This window comes from Cyprinodon tularosa, unplaced genomic scaffold (genome assembly GCF_016077235.1).
Source record: "Cyprinodon tularosa strain WSP-4 unplaced genomic scaffold, ASM1607723v1 ctg239, whole genome shotgun sequence".
Lineage (NCBI taxonomy): Eukaryota > Metazoa > Chordata > Actinopteri > Cyprinodontiformes > Cyprinodontidae > Cyprinodon > Cyprinodon tularosa.
The window spans coordinates 2550650-2574464 of record NW_024038892.1 but is presented as its reverse complement, the minus strand read 5'-3'; the positions used below and the strand labels follow the sequence as shown (position 1 = coordinate 2574464).

The window sequence follows — 23815 nt, the reverse complement described above, 5'->3', positions numbered from 1 at the left end:
TTAATTTAAATACTTAAGTATTTTCAAAAATTATGACTTTAGTACTTTAACCTGAGTAGATTTTTGGCTAAGCAAAATTTACTCTTAGTTAAGTAAGATTTGACTATGAGTATCAATACTTTTACTCAAGTACTACAGTTGAGTAGCTTGTACACCAGTGCCTATAATTGATGTAATATGTTAAAATAAAATGTACAGTTTGAGTTATGTAATACACCTTCTGAGCAGTTTCACTGGAAGATATAAAACTACAGCTTATTGGCATCAACTAAAATAGGAAAAAAAATTATAGACTTGCTTGCATGTTGTTAAGTAACACAAACCAAGGCATTTATCGCTGTGGTACTGTTCAGCTGAAGGGTGTGGTGAGAAACTGTCACCTTTAGAACCATTGCCAAAACAGTCCGGTTATGCTGAAAGCATGTGTTCCTTACCTCAGTTTCCCCTCCAACTTCTCTTCTCTTTCTTTAATCCTTTAACCCCTCCTCTTTTTTTAATCTTTCTCCCAGTCTGATTCATTCTGTCTCATCCTGTATCACGTGCAAATCAGGCTGTAAGTAGTATTTACAGCCCCTACAGAGCTTCCAGCTGCACATATTTGGATGGGATACATGAATGAATTTCTTCCTATTACACCTTTACCTAGGGTCCCAGCATCCGGAATGCTTTTTCGCTCATGTTTAAAAAGTCACTAGATTCAAATTTTCTTATTGCCTAAGGAAAAGAGGAACCTGTATGCAACCATTCTACTATTGTGTGTTTGAAACTGTTGTCCTTTGTTTTATATCAAAATAAAATTTTAGAATGAATAGAACACTTGGTTAGTTTTGCACACAGCAGAAATTGCCAGACATATTCCTTCACGCGTGTCCTGGGTTGTCCCCTGAGCTTCCTCCCCCTGGGGTGTGCCTGCAACACCTCCCATGGGAGGTGTCCAACCAAAATAGATGTCCCAGTCACCTCAGCTGACTCCTCTGGTTTTAATGGTTTAAAATATTAGCAGGAAAATCTGAAAACTGGTGTGCAGTTTACTGAGGGCTCTTAAGTTATTTATTCGTGAACTCACCTTTCCTAGCTACAACTGTTGGTGGATATCAAGTAACACAAACATTTGCAAATGCGACATAGCAAAACAGCTCAAAAATAATAACTGAACTTTATTGATCTCACATTGGCAAATTTAACCTCTGTATTTAACTCATCATCTTGGGGAGCAGAGGGCTGCCATTGTGCGGCACCCGGGGAGCAATCAAGGGTTACAGGTCTTTCTCAGTAGCCCAGAGTGGAGGAAGTGGGGATTGAACTGGGTACTTGCAACCTTCTCAGACCACAAGCACACTGCTCTAACCCACTAGGCCAATTTGGACAGATTAATTGAAGAGCATCTATTCACAGAAAAATATTTTCCTGATTCTTTTTAAAACCTGAATTTGATCTCAACTAGTCCCACTAGCTCTGGTTGTGTGTTTTAGGTAGTGTTGCACCGATACCATTACCAGTATCGGATGGGCCCCCGATCCAGCACTAAAATGGTGGTATCGGTCAGTACCAACAACTAGAGCACCGATACCATTTGAGAGCCAAAAGTTTATTCAACTATTGTCACCCATTCCAGGTCAAAAGTTCTACTGGATTCACATTCATATTAGTCTTTTTCTTGCCTCACAAAGGCAGGCAGCAGCTTGACCAAGCCATGATGGCAATTATTTTACGTCCAAGTATTATGAAGTTCTTCATATATATACACACATCAATTTCAAACCGATGGTGTAGGTATGGTATCGGCATCGGCCGATACTGCAAAGCCAGGTATTGGCATCGGTGCAACACTAGTTTTAGAGTCATTGTCCTTTTGGGAAGATTAACCTCCTTCGAGTCTGATTATATTTTGTGACAGATTGCCTTCTAGAAGGGTCTCTCTTTTTTTAGTTCCATCCATGATCCATCCAACTGCCTAAAAGAAAAGATCTGGGCGGTTTCAGCCTCATCTTAACAAGCAATCTTCCACTAATTCCCAGTGTCTCCTTCATGGCTTTTTGCAGAATTAACAGGGGAACTAATTGCTTCTTTTCTAACAATGGCTGTCTTCTCACTACTCTTCCATTAAGGCAAGATTTGAAAAGTGCATTTATTTCCCAGTAGTCGAGCTATTGGTCTCCAACAGTTTCATCAGAGCCAGAAGATCTTCTTCTCTCTCCTTTGATTAATGTTCTCGTTGCTTCATCTGTAATTTAAGGTGAATCATTATGCCTCTGTTTATAATCGGGGTTGTGTTCCTTGGTTTCCACGGTACTGTTTATATGCCAATATTTACTAACAACCTTCTGAGGCCATAGTAGGATTAATGCAAGGATTAGGTGCATTTTTTTTTGCTGATTAGGTAACTGCTGAAGAGGATTTTATTAAGTGTTGTTAGAGTGTAGGGGTGAAAACAAATGCGTCTGTGTTTGTTTTTTTCATGACAGTTTTACTATTTTTATCAATCAATGAATACATTATGCCTGTCCATAACATTAAATTATACTTTTTTAAAAAAAAATTAAAATGCTTTCTCCAGCAGCTTTAGTTTCAATTCTGCAGCATTTATACAAACGGGTCAGGGGCGGAGCTAGATGGTGGGCCAGGGATGGCCATGGCAACCCTCAGCCAATCATTGGCCACCCCTACCATTTTTCCCTCTAAAACAGACAGTGGCAGCAGTAATACTCTGAAGGGGAATGTTCAAACTTATTAAACATTTACATTTTTCATTTATTAACAACTACTTGACAACAGAAACACTGTGGCTAATTATGCACATCGATATACAAACATTAAAGATGCTCTTTTCAGAACTAAATTTTGAATTATTTGGGATAAAGATAAAAATTGTGTGGCTCTACAAGTCATCTGGGAGTCTTCAGTGAATACATAGATAAACAACTACTCATTAATATTTGGCATAAAAAATAATTAAATGTGGAAATTAGTTGAATTAAATATCATTTTTTTGCATGATGAAAATTGAAAATATGTTCGCCCCAGAACTCATACCTGAAAGAATTTAGTCCACTGTACCTTTTATTTACACAGCATAGATGTTTAAATATATGCATCTATTAGTCAGCAAAGGCTACAGGAAAGTATAGTTTGTCTTTATTTAGAAAATATGGATGTTGTGCATGTTCCTGTTGGAACAGTGTAGATTGACCCTGAGGTTCTGGTGCCTTTCAGCCACCCCTCAATGCACATTGGTTATTGACTGGCCACCCCTATTAGGGTCTGTCTACGCCTCTGAAAAGGGTGTGGATGGATACTAACTTTTATCTGACGTCTTCTCCAAAGATCGACTTGTTTTATTATATTTGAATAATCTGCTACAACACATGACACGTTGAGCCTCTCGTGCAGCTGAAACGTTTTGCAAGTTAAAACAAAAACGCATCCTGCAGAGAAATGAAATGATAAACAAAATGACATAACCATGTATTTAAACGTGCATGTGAGCTGCGCAGTAATGGGGGCTGTCGTCAGTTCCTCACTTTTCCCTCAGCTCCACCCTTCATCCCCACACCTGGATGTGAACTCTCCTCTGAGGGGCGCGGTACAACAGGGTGGAGTTCACAGCTACTAGTCTGGGAACTCTCACCATATGTGCGCTTTGGCACATTTCTGCACCCGTTGCTGCAGAGCATCTGCTCCCCGGGCACCCCTCTGGTTAGGACCACTCGGTTGATCCAGCCTCTCTCCAGGTCAGGGATACGAGTTTGGGAAGATGATGGTACCGGATCCGCTGCGATCGACCACGGACATTGGGGGCGGAGAGGACACGTCGCTCGCATTACCGTCCGACAAGAGCTTGAGCTCCGGACACCAGCGCGTCCTCAGCCAGGTCCACAGCATAAAGAGGAGCAAGTCCAAATACAAGAACGGCACCATAGGTAGGGAAACCGCCTTCTTTCAACAGTATTTAAAGTATTTTTTTTAGGTTGTTGGAGAATCACATGAAATTGTTTAGGTTTCTTTTTGAGTTATCTGGAGAGGTGCGTCACAGACATCTAGAGGAGCCCCTTATTTATTTATTTATTTATTTATTTATTTATTTATTTATTTACTTTAGCACGGATGTGTTTCTGGGTTAAATCAGACAGTAAACCTAAAGCTGTGCAATTTTTGAGTCCAAACTAGTTTCTTTTGATACTTTAACACCCGTGCGCAAAAAGAGTTAGACATGAGCGCGTTTTTTAGATTTGAAAAAGATAATATCCCCTACTTTTAAGGTAACACTTTGAGTATTACGGCGATAAAGTTGGCATGATCCCAATTTTTATTCATTTTTTATTAATTTTTCATTTTTCATTTTTTTTACACTTAATCTGCTCAATTCTCACAACTGCGCGACCAGAAAGGCCACCCTTATTGCCTGACGCATAAACTGTCAACATTTTTCCCAGCCTTGCAAAACCTATTTCCAAACCCTCTTTTGCATGACCTGCAAAAGGCAATGATTTAATCAGTTAGGATGCATAAATATATCACATATTTATCTGCATAAGTTGAAACAGACTGCAGCCTGTTTGTTTGAGGTGGTTATGTCTTTCTGTGTGTAGGTTTAATTGCATGCCTGCGGTTTTACTGCATCCATGTCATATAAGTATTTTCATCTGATGTCTAACGGCTTTTAATATCTGGCTGTTTATGCCAGATGATAAAATGAGGTTACAGTAAAACTGCTTTTGTTTGCATCTTGATTAGATTTTTTTTTTCAAACTCCTTTTATATATTCAAAAGCTTTTCGGCAAAAACAAAAAGCCACTGGATTTATATTGTTTTGTGCAGTTTGAGTCATGATGCAGTAAGTAATGCAAGGAAAAAAAAACCTACAAAAAAAGAAGATGCAGCTGCAAACTAGAAATAAGATTATATATGCTGATTTGAGTCTGAGCTTTTCTATCACATTTTTTCAGATTAAAGATACAAAAATATATTTTCTATATGTTTAGGTTTTTAGATGTTGTATTTGATAGTTAAAGAATTTTTTTTTAGGGTGATATAAACCAGTTGGTGTTTATTCCTTAAACAAGGACTAAACAGAGAATAGTTTCTAAAGCAAGGATTTGTCTAAAGGCTTGTTTATTGTCTTAACTTGACATTTTTATAAGTTGATGCTTTAAACTTTATGAAATTCGGTCTTCGCTATAAATTTTCAGTATGTGGCATTTTTTTTTTTTTTTTGCCCCTCCTCTTGTTTTCCATGAAATATGCAACAATCATCAGTCAGCAGAGGAGCGTTTTATGACAAATATGTATTTTACACACATATTCTAACAATTTAATGATGTTTGCACATGGAAGTAAAATAAACATTTTACAAATGTTTATTTTTTAAATTCATTCAGCCTGAAATGTATGTGTTGTTATGCCATTTTTTACTTTTCTTACTCTGAAAAGTTTATGTCTGTCTTACTGCAAAGATAAGGAAACTATTTTTGGAGTAGGAGTGTGTCACTGTACATGATTTCTTTGTCCTGATGAATTAGCCCATGAGCCAAACAATTACAGTGATATGACTGTGTCTCAACGCCCTAACAAACGTGCAGCTTATTATTTACACATGATTCTGTCAGTGTGTCATCCCAGCTTCATAATTTCCCTTACAAAATAAAAGTTAAATCTGGGATGTGCAGTCTGGATAATTATACATTAAAGTATGTCATTTTTAAAGCAATCATTATTCAGTGTTTGCTGTTTCTCCTCTCTCTTTTATTTTGACAGGCACTACACAACAGTCTTCCAAATCCTATAATGAGTTTGGAACCAGCAAGTTTAGTGCAAAGAGCACCTACAAGCGCACCAATTCTGCCCCATCAGGGGGCTTCAACAAAGGGGTAATTGTTTCTTTTTCTCTAACGTTATGTGATCAGTCTATGAAAGGGACTTCAGTCCCTTTCATAGACTGTAGATAGATTACAGATCTTGTTACATGGGCACATTTTTGCAGTTCTGTTTAGATGGTTCTGAGTTAATACAGCTCTAATGGTTTTCAGTAAATTAAATAACATAAAACATTATTCATCCCCTATGGGAGGATTTGAATTGTCACAGCAGTAAGACAGAATAAAAGGTGTGCATTTAGGATTACACTTTAAAAACAATTAGCAGTAAAAATAGAAACAGATTGATCGATAGAGGTAATGTCAGACAGAGCTCACTATTGTTGTCGGCTCTGTGTGTTGGGTACAATTGTGAGAAAAGAATTTAAACGGCTGCAGCAGGCTGTTAAAAGGTGACTTTGGCTGCGTTCACACTGCAGCCTGAAGTGACCCAAATCCGATTTTTTGGCCGACATGCGACCTGGATCTCATCTTTTCATGACTGTCTGAACAACACAGATCCGATTTTTTTCAATGCAACCCCAGCCGTTTGGCTATGTGGTCCTGAATCCGATACGAATCCGATCTTTTCAAATGCGACCTGTGTCTGAACCGCCAGGTAACATTCATTCGACCTGAAAGCCATTAATACGTGACAAAGGTCACTATTCTTCTTCTTGCTACACAGAAGCAGCAAGAAAAACAGCAACCATGGCAGACAATAATATGGAGAGCAGTATTTTTTTTTTAACCATCTTTAACAGATTTAGGTTTTAAGGTTTGGAAACATCGCTAGATGTGTTCCAGCACTACATCCATGTTTACTTCCTTAAACACGAAGCACAGTGGCTTGTGACGTCATTGCGTCCTCTACTGCGCATGTGGGACACTTAAGCTGTATGAATGCAGTTTACACAGGAGATCACATACAAGTCGCATATATTTGGAAATATGGAGAGCATCGCAAAAAAAAATCGGATTTCAGAAAAAAATCAGAATTGAGCATCAAAGCCTGCAGTGTGAACGTAGCCTTAGAGCTAAAGTGGCATTAAAGCTGATCTAAATAGAAAATCTTAACATAATCCTCCCTGACAATATCATAATTGTCAAACTTAAAGTTTTTTACAAGAGGATCTGTTTCTGTCATCAGATCTCCAAAATAAAAAATGGCTGCAGAAACTGTTAATAAAGTTGCTTTAAAAGCAATATAAAACACTGAGTTCATATATGGGCATTGTTTATTAACAGCTAATTAAGAGCAAAAAAGTTAATCGGATTAATCGTGATTAATAGATTCTTAAAATAATCGTCAATCATTGTATTAATGGATTAATTGTTAACTGGAGTGTAGAGAATCTAAATTTTTTCTTTAACAGAGCAACACACTTAGAGCAGTAATTATACCAAAATTGTTTTAAAAAATGTAAAACATTTGCATTCAAGATGAAAAACTTTTTCGTCTGTCAATATGCTCTATCCAGAACTCTACAAGAGGAAATTTTTCAATTTCACCTGGTTGAATTTCGTAAAAATCTTCCTTAAGTAACTTTTGGCTCTTGAAAAAATATTGGACTGATCAATCGATTTGCTAAATAATGGGTTAGTTACAGCTCTAAGCTAATTGATATTATAAAAGTATGTTCAATTTATTGCACAATTTATACAGAAGAGAACTGAGTCTAGATGGGAATAATCTGCTACCTTGACTTTTGATCTAGCCCTTAAAATTACTTATCTCCTTTACAGGACAGTCTGACCAATTCAGTCACCAATATACTTGCAAATTAACAGTGTCATAAATAGACACCTGAGACATTGCAAATAAAAATACTAGGATCGCATGTGCAATCTTGAATTGGTGTTAATCATGGCTGAACATGAAGAAATCAGCTTCTGTATCCTGTTCTCACCATATTTAGATTTATTATTGGTATGCATCGTGGATAATGAACAAAATAACAAGGTCCTGAAGAAAAGAGGATGAAATGAGCTTCCTTAAAGTTGGCCAAAGTTAGCCATGGAGATAGGCAAATAGCTTCATCATCCCCCAGAATGAGCTGGATGTGAAGGAAGATGGCTTGGTCCCCCTCTGATATAAAGTATCTTGACCATCCGGTTAAAGATTACTGACAGACAATACATGGATAATCAGAAATACATAGTTGCTGCATTACTCTATGCACAGGATCCTTGTATTTTTCTTGTGGATGTGTGTTTGCTTGTAGAAACCCCTATGTGAAGAGAAAAAAAAGTGATCATAAACTTATTTTGGATGTAATCTGTTGTAAAATTCCCTATGCTGAGGGTGTTTACCAAGCTAACCTATTTTCATAATCCAAAGATGAGCAGTGTCTGTTTATGTGGCTGTGTGGGTGTGTGCATTTGGCCTGACCTGACCTGCTTACACATAACTAAGACATTTCTAGGGAGCATGTTGCCTGTTCTCATGAAGGCTCAGAATCATTTCACCATGAGATACATTTGCTGGCTAAATGTGTTTTAGAATCACTTTGCACATATTTAACTTTACAGAACACTATGCTCATTTCCTTTAGTAGGTTATCATTAGCGATGATTAATCAGTTCATAAAAATGTAGATAGTGCGTTTTTTGGTCTGGAAAAAAATATTTAATGTTTTATATTAGTTATGCTTTTGTGTTTGTTCAGCTGCAATGTTGCCTTCAGGAACTAAATGAGCTTGAAAGACAAATGTTGTTTATCTTGTAATCTCTGTAATATCTTGTTATTTTAGACACCACAACCTATGTTTGATGGCACTTTATGAACACCAGATTTTATCATACTTGTAAGACCATTTGATAATAAAATAGAAGTCTGTTTGTTTTTCTTAAACTAGAATATAGCAGTTCATCTTGTTTAAAATGTACCCAAAGCTGAGAATCACATTCCTAAAAGGAGGCGTGTTAAAAAACTGCTAAACTGACTTAATTAAAACCACGACTTTTCTCCGATGCTGCATTGCTTCACTTTAGTGCATAACTATTGCATTAACCACAAAGTCTTATGCTTTCAGTTAGAATTTCAAGTTTGGATCCTGCTTTATGTTTCTGCTCCCACCCAGTTAAAACCACATTCAACCATTTATAACTCTGGATGTTATTAAGCAATGAAACATGAAATAATCTGAGTTAAATTATAAAAAAAAATACAGAATAATTTTTGTTCATTTTGAGTTTTTAATGGAAAACCAGCTGTTGTGTTTAAGAATTGTTTTCCACTTTTATTTTCTCTGATTTTGTGTTGTCCATCCTCTGCTGTAACGAAAATGTCTTTTTGATTCAGATGGGAAAGGAGCCTTCCAAGTTTAAGTCTTAGTCTTTTAGGTGAAAAATGCTTATTAGTTTTAGTTACCATTTAGTAACTTCATATAAAAATGTATTTGTTATATACATGCAAATACATTCTACTGAGTGAATATATATATATATATATATATATATATATATATATATATATATATATATATATATATATATATATATATATATATATATATATATATACTTTTTTATTTATTTAAATTGTTCCCTCAGTTGATGAAATCCCAAAATTAACATATTTATCAAAAAAACAAAAGTTTTTTGACTTTTTACTTTCCCTTATCGCCATTCTCGACTTAAAAATTCACGGCTTCATCATTTTAAGTTCCACTGACTCCTTTATTTTTTTATGAGAAACTTTCTTGGTCCAAACTTAGTAGAAAAGCACCCAAAAGCCTCAAACTCAGTGTTCACAAATCACTGATGAATAATCCAAACCACTCTCCAGCTCCAAAATTATACACTAAATGTCAATGATCAAAGGTACCAAATTTTGTGTGATAATAACTTATATACAATATTACCTGGTAAACATAACTTTGCTGAATATTATTCATAAATCACAGTATTTTCTACACACACAATTAATGAACTCATGTTAGAGCAATCAACTGACCTTTATTTTGAAGTAACAGTATCTTATCTTTGCAGTGATATCCAGTGGTGGACAAGGTACTCAACATTAGTAAAAGTATTAATACTCATAGTCAAATCTTACTGAACTACAAATAAAAATGACTCAGTCAAACATCTACTCAAGTTAAAGTGTTGAAGTATTTATTTTTGAAAATACTTAAGTATTCAAAGTACATGCATTTAAAAGTACTTAAATATTCAAAATAGAAATTAGGTTTTCTAATATCAGTACATTTATGTTTAATTTTCAGAGTAATTTAAAAAAACCTTGTAACTTTCAGAAACCACCTGATATATTGATGTGTAAAACCACCTGCTACAGATTCTACACCACTTGTAAAGAACTTCAGCATAAAAATGCCACAAAAAATAAGGAGTGTCTTGGTTCTCCTCACACTTTGTTTATGGAATAGAGGTTCAAGGATGAATCTATCTGCACAAAAGAACCGCAACTTTGATTTGAGATCTCATCCTACTGAACAACTTGGCCACAAAGCAACAATTGATGCCTCAATAAAATTATAAACTACAATTAATATCTGCCCTGAGTTTGTCGTATTTGTGCAATGTCATGCGTCTTGGTCTTGACTAAGAAAACTCAACCAAGTCTCATCATGTTTCATCAAAGAGCCGTGTTTGTTTCATTGTCTCGTCATTGTCATAAAAACATTGTCATGTTTTCATCAGCACTGATGAAAACAGAAATAGAAAGGAGCATTTAGAACAGTGAAAGTGAACATTGTTACTAAGTTATGCTCTTTGCTGATATCATGACACTTCTTCTGCCAGGTTACATTCTTGATCAATTCATGTTTTCTCAGCTCTCTTTCCGGGTTTAAACCTGCTGGAAACAATTGTGTGCATTTCTTCCTTTGACTTTCACATCACCTTTTTCTCCTTTTTGATAAATTGAAATGTCAAGATGTCAGCTGCCGGCGTTGATGAAAGCTTTGATTGATGATTTTAGGCTAGTGAGAGGGTTAATTCTCTCCTCTGCTTAGCATGTCAAACTTGACTGAAACTTCTTTACCTGCCTAGCCTTTCATTTTGTCTAACATTTTAAGCAGATTGCTTTTTGAAAATATGTTGTTAATAATTAAAGAATTTCAAGATGTGGTTTTGTGATGCTTCTCAGACTCTTCTAAGTTTATGTTGTGTTTCATGGAGACGTGCCTGTGCAAGTTCTCTGTAATTAAGATCATGGCAATATCAAACAGCCTTAAATCAAAAACGTTTGGATCGAGCATGTGCGTCTTTTTAAATTTAGTACAATACATTTTATTCCATTAACGTTATATTCTGTTTCAAGACCTTAAAAATAAGTGGAATCTGTGTCCTATTTACCTTTTTGTAACCTTCTTAAACCTGTCGTCCTTTGATGCATATAGTGTGTTGTGCTTTCCTCCTCTGCTGGTTTTTGTTTTCATTTTGTGTTGTTAACTTGTTGTGTTGTCAGCCTAAACTGATTCAACTAAGTAAATTGAATCTGGAAAAAAACAACAACTATACTTTGTACCTGGTCAGATTCCCTTCTCTCTGGTTGTACTTGGTGTTTTAGAAAAACTTTTCTATAAAATATGTGTTACCTTTCTTTTTTTAGTGGTCTTGATTGCCTCTAGCCAGACTGATAAGGTGTCCATGCACAATATTTATATTCGTAACTGTTTAACTTCCTGGAAAATCTATGTAGAAAGTATGGTTACATGATATTAGGAAAATGGGACATAATTTTTTTAAAGTTATGTATAAAGCCAATATTTTTCGTTCTTTCTATACAGGTGCTGGTCATAAAATTAGAATATCATGAAAAAGTAGATTGATTTCAGTAATTCCATTTAAAAAGTGAAACTTGTATATTATATTCATACATTACATACAAACTCATATATTTCAGATGTTTATTTTGTTTAATTTTGATGATTACAAATGACAACAAATGAAAATCTCAAATTCATCATATCAGAAAATTAGAATATTGTGAAAAGGTTCAAAATTGATGGCCCCTGGTGCCACACTCTAATCAGCTAATTAACTCAAACCACCTGCAAAAGCCTTTAAATGGTCTTTCAGTCTAGTTCTATAGGCTACACAATCATGGGGAAGACTGCTGACTTGACAGTTGTCCAAAAGACGACCATCGACACCTTGCACAAGGAGGGCAAGACACAAAAGGTCATCGCTAAAGAGGCTGGCTGTTCACAGAGCTCAGTGTCCAAGCACATTAATAGAGAGGCGAAGGGAAGGAAAAGATGTGGTCGAAAAAAGTGTACAAGCAAGAGAGATAACCGCACCCTGGAGAGGATTGTGAAACAAAACCCCTTCAAAAATGTGGGGGAGATTCACAAAGAGTGGACTGCAGCTGGAGTGAGTGCTTCAAGAACCACCACACACAGACGTATGAAAGACATGGGTTTCTGCTGTCGCATTCCTTGTGTCAAGCCACTCTTGAACCACAGACAGCGTCAGAAGCGTCTTGCCTGGGCTAAAGAGAAACAGGACTGGACTGCTGGTGAGTGGTCCAAAGTCATGTTCTCTGATGAAAGTAAATTTTGCATTTCCTTTGGAAATCAAGGTCCCAGAGTCTGGAGGAAAAGAAGAGAGGCACTTCATCCACGTTGCTTGAAGTCCAGTGTAAAGTTTCCACAGGTTTGGGGTGGTTTGGGGTGCCATGTCATCTGCTGGTGTTGGTCCATTGTGTTTTCTGAGGTCCAGGGTCAACGCAGCCACATACCAGGAAGTTTTAGAGCACTTCATGCTTCCTGCAGCTGACCAACTTTTTGGAGATGCAGATTTCATTTTCCAACAGGACTTGGCACCTGCACACAGTGCCAAAGCTACCAGTACCTGGTTGAAGGACCATGGTATCCCTGTTCTTAATTGGCCAGCAAACTCTCCTGACCTTAACCCCATAGAAAATCTATGGGGTATTGTGAAGAAGAAGATGCAATACACCAGACCCAACAATTCAGAAGAGCTAAAAGCCACTATTAGAGCAACCTGGGCTATCATAACACCTGAGCAGTGCCACAGACTGATCGACTCCATGCCACGCCGCATTGCTGCAGTAATACAGGCCAAAGGAGGCCCAACTAAATACTGAGTGCTGTACATGCTCATACTTTTCATGTTCATACTTTTCAGTTGGCCAACATTTCTATAAATCCTTTGTTTTTATTGGTCTTCAGTAATATTCTAATTTTCTGATATGATGAATTTGAGATTTTCATTTGTTGTCATTTGTAATCATCAAAATTAAACAAAATAAACATCTGAAATATATGAGTTTGTATGTAATGTATGAATATAATATACAAGTTTCACTTTTTAAATGGAATTACTGAAATCAATCTACTTTTTCATGATATTCTAATTTTATGACCAGCACCTGTAGGTGATCTCATTATGGTTGCTATGATCGCATTTCCCTTTTCCATGGATAAAACTGGCTCCAACCCACCCAGCCCTCACTCTATTACTTTTTTTTTTTTTTTTTTAAACCAAAAGGACTTCTTTCCATACCTGTTTAGGAGCTTATATGCATATAGAGCGAAGGAGAGTGGAAATGGGAACTGTACACTCTTCCCTTTCCCTACTTATGTACACAGGGGCCAAGACTCAAGGATCAAATAAAAAAAATAATCGGTTAATCCTCTTCAAGGATTTGAAATGAATTTGTAATCACTAGTTCACATACACTGAAAGTTAGAAATGTTTCTTTTAATGGTGTTTTAGTCTAAAAATGTATTCACGGACCCTAATCGAACTTTGGAGCATGGAAGATGGGAGCAGGCAGAGATCAGATTCAGGAAACTTTGTGCAAGAAATCAGGGTGACAGTGGTGTCAGATGTAGCAGTCTTGCAATCAAAAGGTTGATGGTTGAAGCCTGGGTTTGGCTTTCAAAGACACCATGACATTGAAAGCCGAAATATAGCTCACCACCCTCAGTGTGAGTGTGTGGATGATTGACTGAATGTACTATTAATCATCTAATGCAGTGAACGCTCCACCAACCTATGAGACAAATGAAGTCCCTATCCTTATGCGCAATGGCAAAAAATAATCATAAATCCCTAAACTCCTTAAGGCAAAGGCTGTGGTGCAGTGTGGAGTAGGTTGCCACAGACATCAGACAGGATCAGCATTACCTGCCAACTGGTGAACACTGACACGCACTTTTATTAACATATTTAATTATTTGAGATCAAATGATAGAAAATCTTGTTGCAAACCTAGAATTTGTGGTAAATTCAATTCAAAGATACCTTAATAGTCTCAAATCGAAATTGTTGCACTAACTCATGGGCAGTTTTTGCAACGAGATGGTAGCTGCAGGCAGGAGGAATTTTCTTTAGGGGTCTGTCTTTCACCAGTTCTAGAGAAGCTTCTTATTGAAGACACTGTTGTTTAACAATCTTCTCAACAGAATACTGGCTGTTGTCCATAATGTTCTTCTCTTTATTAAGATTTCTTCTTTGTGAAGTAATCTCCAGATATTTTAGAGGGCTTTCTAGAGCAGAACAACCATTCTTTAATAGCTTGTTTAGCTTTTTTATGTCATTTACTCTGATGTTGTTACCCCAGTAGATGATGCAGGAAGACATCACACTCCAAAACAAAGTTAATGAAAATCATGAAGACTGCGTTTTTTGGCATTTGCTGCAAACACCAAATGTAGCGGACTACTAAGGGACTCTACTCTTAATTAGTGGAGATGTTTTCTTTTGAAATATGTTCTGTTATGTTGTACATCTATATATGTTTGCTTTACAATTGCTCATCATTTGGAGCTTCTTATGCTGTCGTTATAAAACAGTCTTCTCCTGCTATAAAACAACAACAAAGAAAAAAAAAGACTTATTCTCCAATTGATTTAGGCTGTTGGCCATGGGCCGTTGAGCTCAGAATGTAACACATTAGTAGCAGTAATAATATGACCCAAATTTTGTTTGTAATGTATTATGTTACTCTATTACTGTCAGAAGCAATATATCGGTAACATAATACCTTGTTGGCAACACTGACCTTCACAAACTGTGGTCAGTTTGTGAGGTGGTGTTTTATCCACCTGATGCCTCCTCCTGATTCTTCTGAATTTTCTCACAAATTAAGTCAGTTTGAACCCTGTTAAATGCACTGTAGAAATAAAAAATCAAATAAAGGCTTTTTCTAAATAAATAGGATTACAAAGAAATTCATCTTTATCAGCCTGGCCCCTGAGATGTCCCATTCTTGTTACCTGACTGTCCTAATTAGATGGCTATCATTATCACATAGTGTTACAATATGTTAAGGATAACTATGTAATATATCTACTCTGCTTAACAAAAAGGTAATATAACAAGTATACAGATTAATAATAAGGGTGAAGACTGTGAGGTTTACATCATCAGGACCTGGTAATTTATTAGGATTCATTCTCGCCAGTTGCTTCTTTATTTGACTTCTAGACACAGACAGGGGAAAGGTTGAAGGAGCAGCACCATCTGATTTGGCTGAGAACAAATACATTCAAGCAAGAGAGTCAATGGCGGAGGAGGGCAGTATGTCCATGTGTCTGTGAGCAAGTGAAAAGGATGCTGAGCTTGTTCCTGAATTGAACCTGTATAAGAATGTATTCGATTCATTTTCTCTGTCCAGACTTTCCTCTGTCTAAACATCCTTCTGCTTGAAGCCTTTGCTCTTCATCATTGTTGACCATGCATCTCTGATATTGGTCTGTTCTGTTTTATTTATCTGGTGCAGAAGCTGATAAACTGTTGGAATGTTGGCATTGTACCAGAGAATGAGGTGTGATTAAAATCAGCAGTTATTGCCGCAAATGCATTTCCCTGTTGTGTCTGTAGCTTAGCAACATTATTTGTTTCAGTAAAACACATAATGCTGCCTTTTCTGGTTGGGTCTTTGCTAGTGCTCAAGGTTCTTCTAACTTGTTTCTTAAATATCTTCCTTTCACCATTATTATTGATTGAAGAGATGGCTTAAATTCCCTGCTCCTCTCTCTTCTTCTCGCTCCCTCTCTGCACCTCCAGCGCCTCTCTTTCAACTCAGCTGGTACTTGTGAAAGTAACTGAATTATTATTTTAGCGTTAGAGATGTTATTGAGCTATCCTCAGGTGCACATCCCAACTTTCTCTGGTTGTTAATGGTTACGCATCATAAAAAGTGTCCAAAAAGAAAAAAAATATCAGTAAAAATCCTTCAATTTTCGCAGCATTACGCACCAAAATAAAAGCATCCATAAAAATGAAACTGATCCACAAACAGAGGAACTAAATTTCTCTCCAAAAAATATCAGTCAAGGTAGAAGAGCTACTCAAATATGCAGACACCTTCAGAAGTCCAATTCTAGACTTAATAAATAAAAGTGTCATTGAAGTTGTCAGCACTTTCCAGAAAAAAAATATTCGCCTCAGAATAATAGCAAAGCAGGAAGCAGTTGTCTTGTTTTGCTCTAAGTAATGCAGCCGGTCAGATGTTATGGTCTCTATATGATTCTCATAAATCCCTGTTGTGTTTAACTTATTACTTTTAAAACATTTAATGATGAGCGGACCATGTTAATACAATGAAATAAATAATTACATGTTGAAAACAATTTGATGTTTAAATTATGAGTGTATTTTTAAAAATTACCTAATTATATACCGTAATATCATAATTTTAAAGCCATATTTGAAATATTATGGCACTAGTATTTATTTTACATTTCATGATTAGATGGTACATTTATATTATCTTGCTGTATTAAATAAATAAATTCTACATTAAATTATTTCATGGGTCATTTAATGACATATGTATTTAATTTGTGGTATATTTACATTTATTTATTTCATGAAAATGTATTTATTTAGTTTTAACCTTAACCCTCTGTTGTAGATATATGCCTTATGTTTTTAATAAGCCAGACGCTGCATCTGGCTTATTAAAAAAAAACAAAAACAAAAACACCGCTGACTGACACAGCAGAACCTGTTTTATCTTGATACCTGGGTTTGTGAGAACCATTTATTCTGGCAATGTTAATAATGTGTTGGGAAGCTCATGAATGAATAGGCCTAATTTTATTGTTGGAGTTTTAGGTCTGATACTGAATTTTAGCTGATTAAACTTAGTTGAGTTCAGATTTTTTTTATATGACTTGTTTGGGACCAAAGCAAATAACTTCTGTCTTTTCTTTCTTACCTTTTATGTGAATGTTTAGACGGTCCGAAGTCTGACTACTAAAAATACCAGAGGACGATATGTCAGCACCAAAGCTGAAAAGCAAATCATGACCACCACCTTGACACAGAACCTAAACGGGCTGCAACTTAGTCGCAGTGACCCTGCTTTGGATGATGTCCCTCACAAGGTTCCAGCTGTTAGCATGGTAATTAACAGTTGTTTCTCGGTTTTGTCCATTTTTTAAAGGAATACCAAAATAATGTTGTAAACTGCTATTCTCTTTTAGAAAATCAAAGGGCAGCCTATTCAAAGCCAAAACAGTCTTCTAGGTGGTAGAGAATCTCGTTCGGTGATTAATAGGAGTTTCACTGAGAACCACACACACACTTTTCCGATGTCTTCTGGACACTCTCTGACTGATGGCAAGTCTGGCTCCTTAAAGATTACCAAATTGGAGCAGAGATCTTTGTGAGTTTATCTTAAATATAATTCAAAAAATGTGTTCCTGTGTATTCTAAATGTCTCGTTGCCAACCAAGAGTTGAATACCCTTGCCTGTTCTGATAGGGTGAACTCTGCAACAAATGTCTCAGCTCTAACCCTAAAGGAGGCAGTGGAGTACTTGAAAGAGCCTGATGAGAACTTAAATCACCGTGGGGCCAGCTTCATACAACACACCTGCTATAATGAGGAGTCGGCCAAATCTGAGGTGAGTTTACCACGTTCATTCTTTTACTTGAAACAAATTACACATAAAAAGGTATTTTCCTTTTGGCTTGGAGCTGCGTTTGTTTTGTACTAAAGATTTATAAAGACCTTTTTTTTCCTTTTTGTTTTTCTAGCTTTTATTTCCACAAGTCACAAGTACATAGCAACAAAATTCACTCTGCATTTAGCCCACCATCTTGGGGAGCAGTGGGCTGGCATTGTTCAGCATCCAGGGAATGATCAGTCTTTCCTCTGATGAGAAAAAAAAAAAAGCATCCGCTGTTCATGGCTGCCCTTCATATTTATATATTCTCCTGGCAAAATGAATCATATCCATTTTTTTTAACTCTTTTTCATATTGCAACAACAAACACTATTGTATTTAGGTTGGAATACATATTGTAGAACCATTAACCTACCAAGAAATGGCCGACCACCTAAACCGATCGACTAAACTAGGGCCTCTAGGCTCGAGGTGGGACGGTTAACAATATATGCCACACCTTCCTAATTTTTGGGTGATAAAACAGTGTATTCTTTTCCCTCTACTTTACAGCCCTGCACAACTTTGTGTTGGTCTATCACAACAAAGTATAGTTTTTTTTCTGGTTGATTGTTTTTTCGAAACTAGAAGGTTTTCAATAATTTTCTCTGGCATTTCCAGGTCACCTATGAAAATCAGTTTTTACATTTTTACTTGGCTATATAAACTTGATGTAAATTAGGATAACTACATTCTCTGTAAAGACTAGAATTCAACACTAATTTAGAGAAATTCAATAAAAAAAAAACATTATATAAATTAGGATTTTGTTTGCATTTAAAAGATCTACAGTACATAAGTGACTGTCATTCACAATTGTGTTTTGTAGGTCCTCAGTCTTGGTGGAATTCCACCCCTGGTCAACATGCTGGAAAGCTCTAATCCAGACGTAGCCCAGGTTGCTTCTGGAGCTCTGAGGAATCTTGTCTTCAAGAATCTGGAAAATAAAATTTCAGTTCAGAAATATGGTGGTATAGCTAAGGTCCTGAACCTGCTAAAGAGGACAGAGTCTACGGAGACCAAGAGACAGGTCACAGGTAGGAAACTTCTTTATATTAGGATCTCAAAAGCACTACATAGTATTGAGAAATTATATTACTGTTTTTCAGTGGTGTGATGATGATATGGATTTCGATTAACCAACATTTGCTTTGGTGTTTGTGTCACAAAACTTGCAGCAATCCTTACCATCAAAGTCCCTAATGTGTATACTGGGTGTGGACATAAGATGTAGCCTACCCGATATTGCATTCCTTATGTCCTTTATTAATGTGATATTGCAAACAATGAAAGTGTGATGGGCCAGACACTTTAATATATTGTTTGACTCACTTCAGAATGTTTACTACATTATTTTAAAGATACAAAAATAAATACTCATATAATAAGTATGTCTTTAATGTGTAATTATTTTACTTTCTGCAACATGTACAGGTGCTGGTCATAAAATTAGAATATCATGAAAAAATAGATTGATTTCAGTAATTCCATTTAAAAAGTGAAACTTGTATATTATATTCATACATTACATACAAACTCATATATTTCAGATGTTTATTTTGTTTAATTTTGATGATTACAAATGACAACAAATGAAAATCTCAAATTCATCATATCAGAAAATTAGAATATTGTGAAAAGGTTCAAAATTGATGGCCCCTGGTGCCACACTCTAATCAGCTAATTAACTCAAACCACCTGCAAAAGCCTTTAAATGGTCTTTCAGTCTAGTTCTATAGGCTACACAATCATGGGGAAGACTGCTGACTTGACAGTTGTCCAAAAGACGACCATCGACACCCAGAGATGGGAAGTAACGAAGTACAAATACTTCGTTACTGTACTCAAGTAGATTTTTCTGATATTTTTACTTTACTTTACTACTTATTTTTATGGCGACTTTTTACTTCTACTCCTTACATTTTTACACAAATATCTGTACTTTCTACTCCTTACATTTTAAAAAATTGGCTCGTTACTTTAGTTTTGAATCATTTCAATGGAGTTACCGTTATTATTTTTCACGTCACTGTGAAAACGGAGCCGTTTTCCCCCTCTGTTCCCAAAGTGTAGCCGCTGTCTATCACGCACAGCGTCACATCCTTCACTACATTTCCCAGCATGCACCGCAAACCGGCCATCATGGCGGCGGCAGTTCCAAACAATTCACCAGGTAATTTACACTAGTTCCGAAATTACAACGTCACCTTTCATTCAACACTTTACTTACTCACCAGCGTAGCAAACTCTGAAGGTACCCACTGCGACAGCTTTAATATACATTCCGTAGTCGGTAATAAAACTTCCCAGTCAAATTACACATTCTCTTCCCTTAGTCCGTCAGCATACTGGTCTGTGTGGAAACACGTACCGCATCGGAGCCAGTCTCTTATCCATTGTCCCAGGGCATTAAAAAAGACTATTAGGGGGCAGGGGTGTTAAGTGGGATTTCAATGAATGTAATAATTGTTTGCATGGTAATAAGTAGGTGAAATGGTAATGTTAGCATGGTTAAATTATTTCATTAATATACGTTTTTGTATGAATGATGCTATTGTCTGTATATATTTTTCTACAATGTTTTTTTTTTAAATGAACTTTATTTAAACAAGGTGGGTAGAAACAAGTTGGGCAATAAGAACATTAGAATTCTAATTCTATAGAAGGCATAGTAGAGGCAGATTTCAGAATGAAAATACAAAGTAACTTTGATGAGGAAAATAAAAAATGCGTGAGTAATGCTAATAATACAATAAAATAACATAAAGACAAGGGGATTCATATGTTAGGATTAATGTACATCAGTGGGCAGTTCCATTAGTATTTCAGTCAGGTATTTGTAAGATTTGATACATTCAAGAAATGTCAAATATAAATTAAATTCAGATAAAAAAATACTAAAGATAGGGGAGGATCTCAAGACTCTCTGTTTATGAATAAAGAATTTTGCTAAACAAAAAATTAGGTTACAACAGAGTTCTATTTTTTTGTCTTTCAATAGTATTCCAAAAACTACCATATCTCTAGAAATAGAATTAGGGAGTGCAATTTTTGATTTGATCCATCTTTCTAAACAATTCCAAAATGTTTTAGTCTGACTGCATTCATAGAAGACATGGTCTATAGTTTCTACATCACTTTCACAGAATGAGCATTTATTGTCATCAATATTAAAACGGATTCTTAGTAGTTCTTTTGAAGGGTAGATGGCAGTTTCTTTAACTTTTGGTTGTATAGGAAGTTTAAAAAAAAAAAGTTATTGGTATTTCAATTGATTTTTGTTCAAATTTGCAAAGAATGTTATTTTTATTTATTTTCCCAGGGAACAAAGTTTCATTTAGATAGTTTCTAATTGTGTGGTTATTGAATTTTTGATCAGTGATTGATATTCCATTAATAGATAAATCGGGTAGTTTGGGGGTAATTGGATGATATATTATTATATTTTGAATCTGATTAATAAATTGTTCTGGTAAGGCGTTAAGTAATCTTGTAAATTCATCTTTTGGAGGAAGGAACTGATATTTTGTACAGAAATGTTCGTAATTTAATATGTAACCATTAGTGTCCATTAAGTGTATAATAGACCAAATATTCTTCTCCATCCAATCTTTGTAGAATAATGACTTATTGCGATGTAGAATAAATCTATTATTCCATATGATAGAGGAGTGTGGCGAGTAGTTATGAACATATATCATTTTCCATTTTTTCTACAATGTTAACTGTGCTTTATTGGGGATTTCCCTTCCTGTTTAGTTGGGCTGTCCCAATTGGCTGATTATTGGTGGGTCTATTTAAGGGGCACACTCCCAATGGCTTAGGGGTCTGCTTGGAGAGACTGGTTGGAGAAACTGCTCTTGAAGGTCTGCTTAGAGAGACTATATTTAAAGTCAGCTTGCTGTGAGGCTGTCAGTGTTTTGTATTGCCTGCAATGGCCGGTTTTGTTTTCTTTATTTGAAAGTATTTTGTTTGTTTTGTTTTTTTTTTTGTCTTCACCGTTGCACCAGTAAACCGCTACACGCTTTTGAACTGGAATTTTGTTGTCCGCTGGTTCTTACCACCTTTTTGCAAGTCATCTGCTTACTCCTCCTCTGACGTGAGACGGGAGCTGGTGAGCCGTTTTCTCACAAATACCAAATTCAGTCTAATTGGATGGGAATCTACATTGCATTTGACGCACCACTACAAGATGAATTGACAGATTCGGCGGTATTAATTCGCGGCAAATCATTGGACATTGGTGGCGGTGGCGTTAGCATAGTAGTATGGACGACGAGATGATTGAAAATGAATACAACGGAGATCTAGTCCTATAGGCAGACATCCATTTAAAATGTAGGCAACGGCATGAAAAAAGTGGTTTCTACTTTTACTTTTATACTTTAAGTAAATTTACAAGCCTGTACTTTGTTACTTTTACTTGAGTAAAGAAGTTTCATCAGTACTTCCACTTTTACCAGAGTATTTTTTAACACAAGTATCTGTACTTTTACTCAAGTACGGAAAGTGAGTACTTTTGCCATCTCTGTCGACACCTTGCACAAGGAGGGCAAGACACAAAAGGTCATCGCTAAAGAGGCTGGCTGTTCACAGAGCTCAGTGTCCAAGCACATTAATAGAGAGGCGAAGGGAAGGAAAAGATGTGGTCGAAAAAAGTGTACAAGCAAGAGAGATAACCGCACCCTGGAGAGGATTGTGAAACAAAACCCATTCAAAAATGTGGGGGAGATTCACAAAGAGTGGACTGCAGCTGGAGTGAGTGCTTCAAGAACCACCACACACAGACGTATGAAAGACATGGGTTTCTGCTGTCGCATTCCTTGTGTCAAGCCACTCTTGAACCACAGACAGCGTCAGAAGCGTCTTGCCTGGGCTAAAGAGAAACAGGACTGGACTGCTGGTGAGTGGTCCAAAGTCATGTTCTCTGATGAAAGTAAATTTTGCATTTCCTTTGGAAATCAAGGTCCCAGAGTCTGGAGGAAAAGAAGAGAGGCACTTCATCCACGTTGCTTGAAGTCCAGTGTAAAGTTTCCACAGTCAGTGATGGTTTGGGGTGCCATGTCATCTGCTGGTGTTGGTCCATTGTGTTTTCTGAGGTCCAGGGTCAACGCAGCCACATACCAGGAAGTTTTAGAGCACTTCATGCTTCCTGCAGCTGACCAACTTTTTGGAGATGCAGATTTCATTTTCCAACAGGACTTGGCACCTGCACACAGTGCCAAAGCTACCAGTACCTGGTTGAAGGACCATGGTATCCCTGTTCTTAATTGGCCAGCAAACTCTCCTGACCTTAAACCCATAGAAAATCTATGGGGTATTGTGAAGAAGAAGATGCAATACACCAGACCCAACAATTCAGAAGAGCTAAAAGCCACTATTAGAGCAACCTGGGCTATCATAACACCTGAGCAGTGCCACAGACTGATCGACTCCATGCCACGCCGCATTGCTGCAGTAATACAGGCCAAAGGAGGCCCAACTAAATACTGAGTGCTGTACATGCTCATACTTTTCATGTTCATACTTTTCAGTTGGCCAACATTTCTATAAATCCTTTGTTTTTATTGGTCTTCAGTAATATTCTAATTTTCTGATATGATGAATTTGAGATTTTCATTTGTTGTCATTTGTAATCATCAAAATTAAACAAAATAAACATCTGAAATATATGAGTTTGTATGTAATGTATGAATATAATATACAAGTTTCACTTTTTAAATGGAATTACTGAAATCAATCTATTTTTTCATGATATTCTAATTTTATGACCAGCACCTGTATGTATGGATAGATATTGATTGAACATTGTGAGATTTTTTTCCTTTGTAAGGCCTGCTCTGGAACCTGTCTTCTGCTGATGAACTGAAGGGAGAACTAATGAGAACAGCACTTCCTTCTCTGACTAAAAATGTGGTGGTGCCATTTGTCAACTTATCAGATAGTGCTGACTGCCCAAATATAGATCCAAGTGTCTTCCTTGGTGCCACTGGCTGCCTGAGGTAAATATATTTCTTTTACAGTTGCAGGATACATATTTTCCCACTTAGATACTTTTTCGTCTTTC

The 23815-nt window shown here is 36.4% G+C and overlaps 1 protein-coding gene across 1 annotated transcript in view; it reads left to right on the top strand.

The window, feature by feature from the left end:
- Positions 1-3573: 3573 nt before the first annotated feature.
- Positions 3574-23815, top strand: part of LOC119784995 (plakophilin-1) — a 30530-nt gene continuing 10288 nt past the window's right edge. The window contains exons 1-7 of the mRNA XM_038287341.1: positions 3574-3920; positions 5755-5867; positions 17036-17203; positions 17285-17466; positions 17565-17706; positions 18578-18785; positions 23582-23750. Of these exons, the coding sequence (XP_038143269.1) occupies positions 3755-3920; positions 5755-5867; positions 17036-17203; positions 17285-17466; positions 17565-17706; positions 18578-18785; positions 23582-23750 (1148 nt within the window). The 5' untranslated portion in view covers positions 3574-3754. The remainder of the gene's footprint in view (positions 3921-5754; positions 5868-17035; positions 17204-17284; positions 17467-17564; positions 17707-18577; positions 18786-23581; positions 23751-23815) is intronic.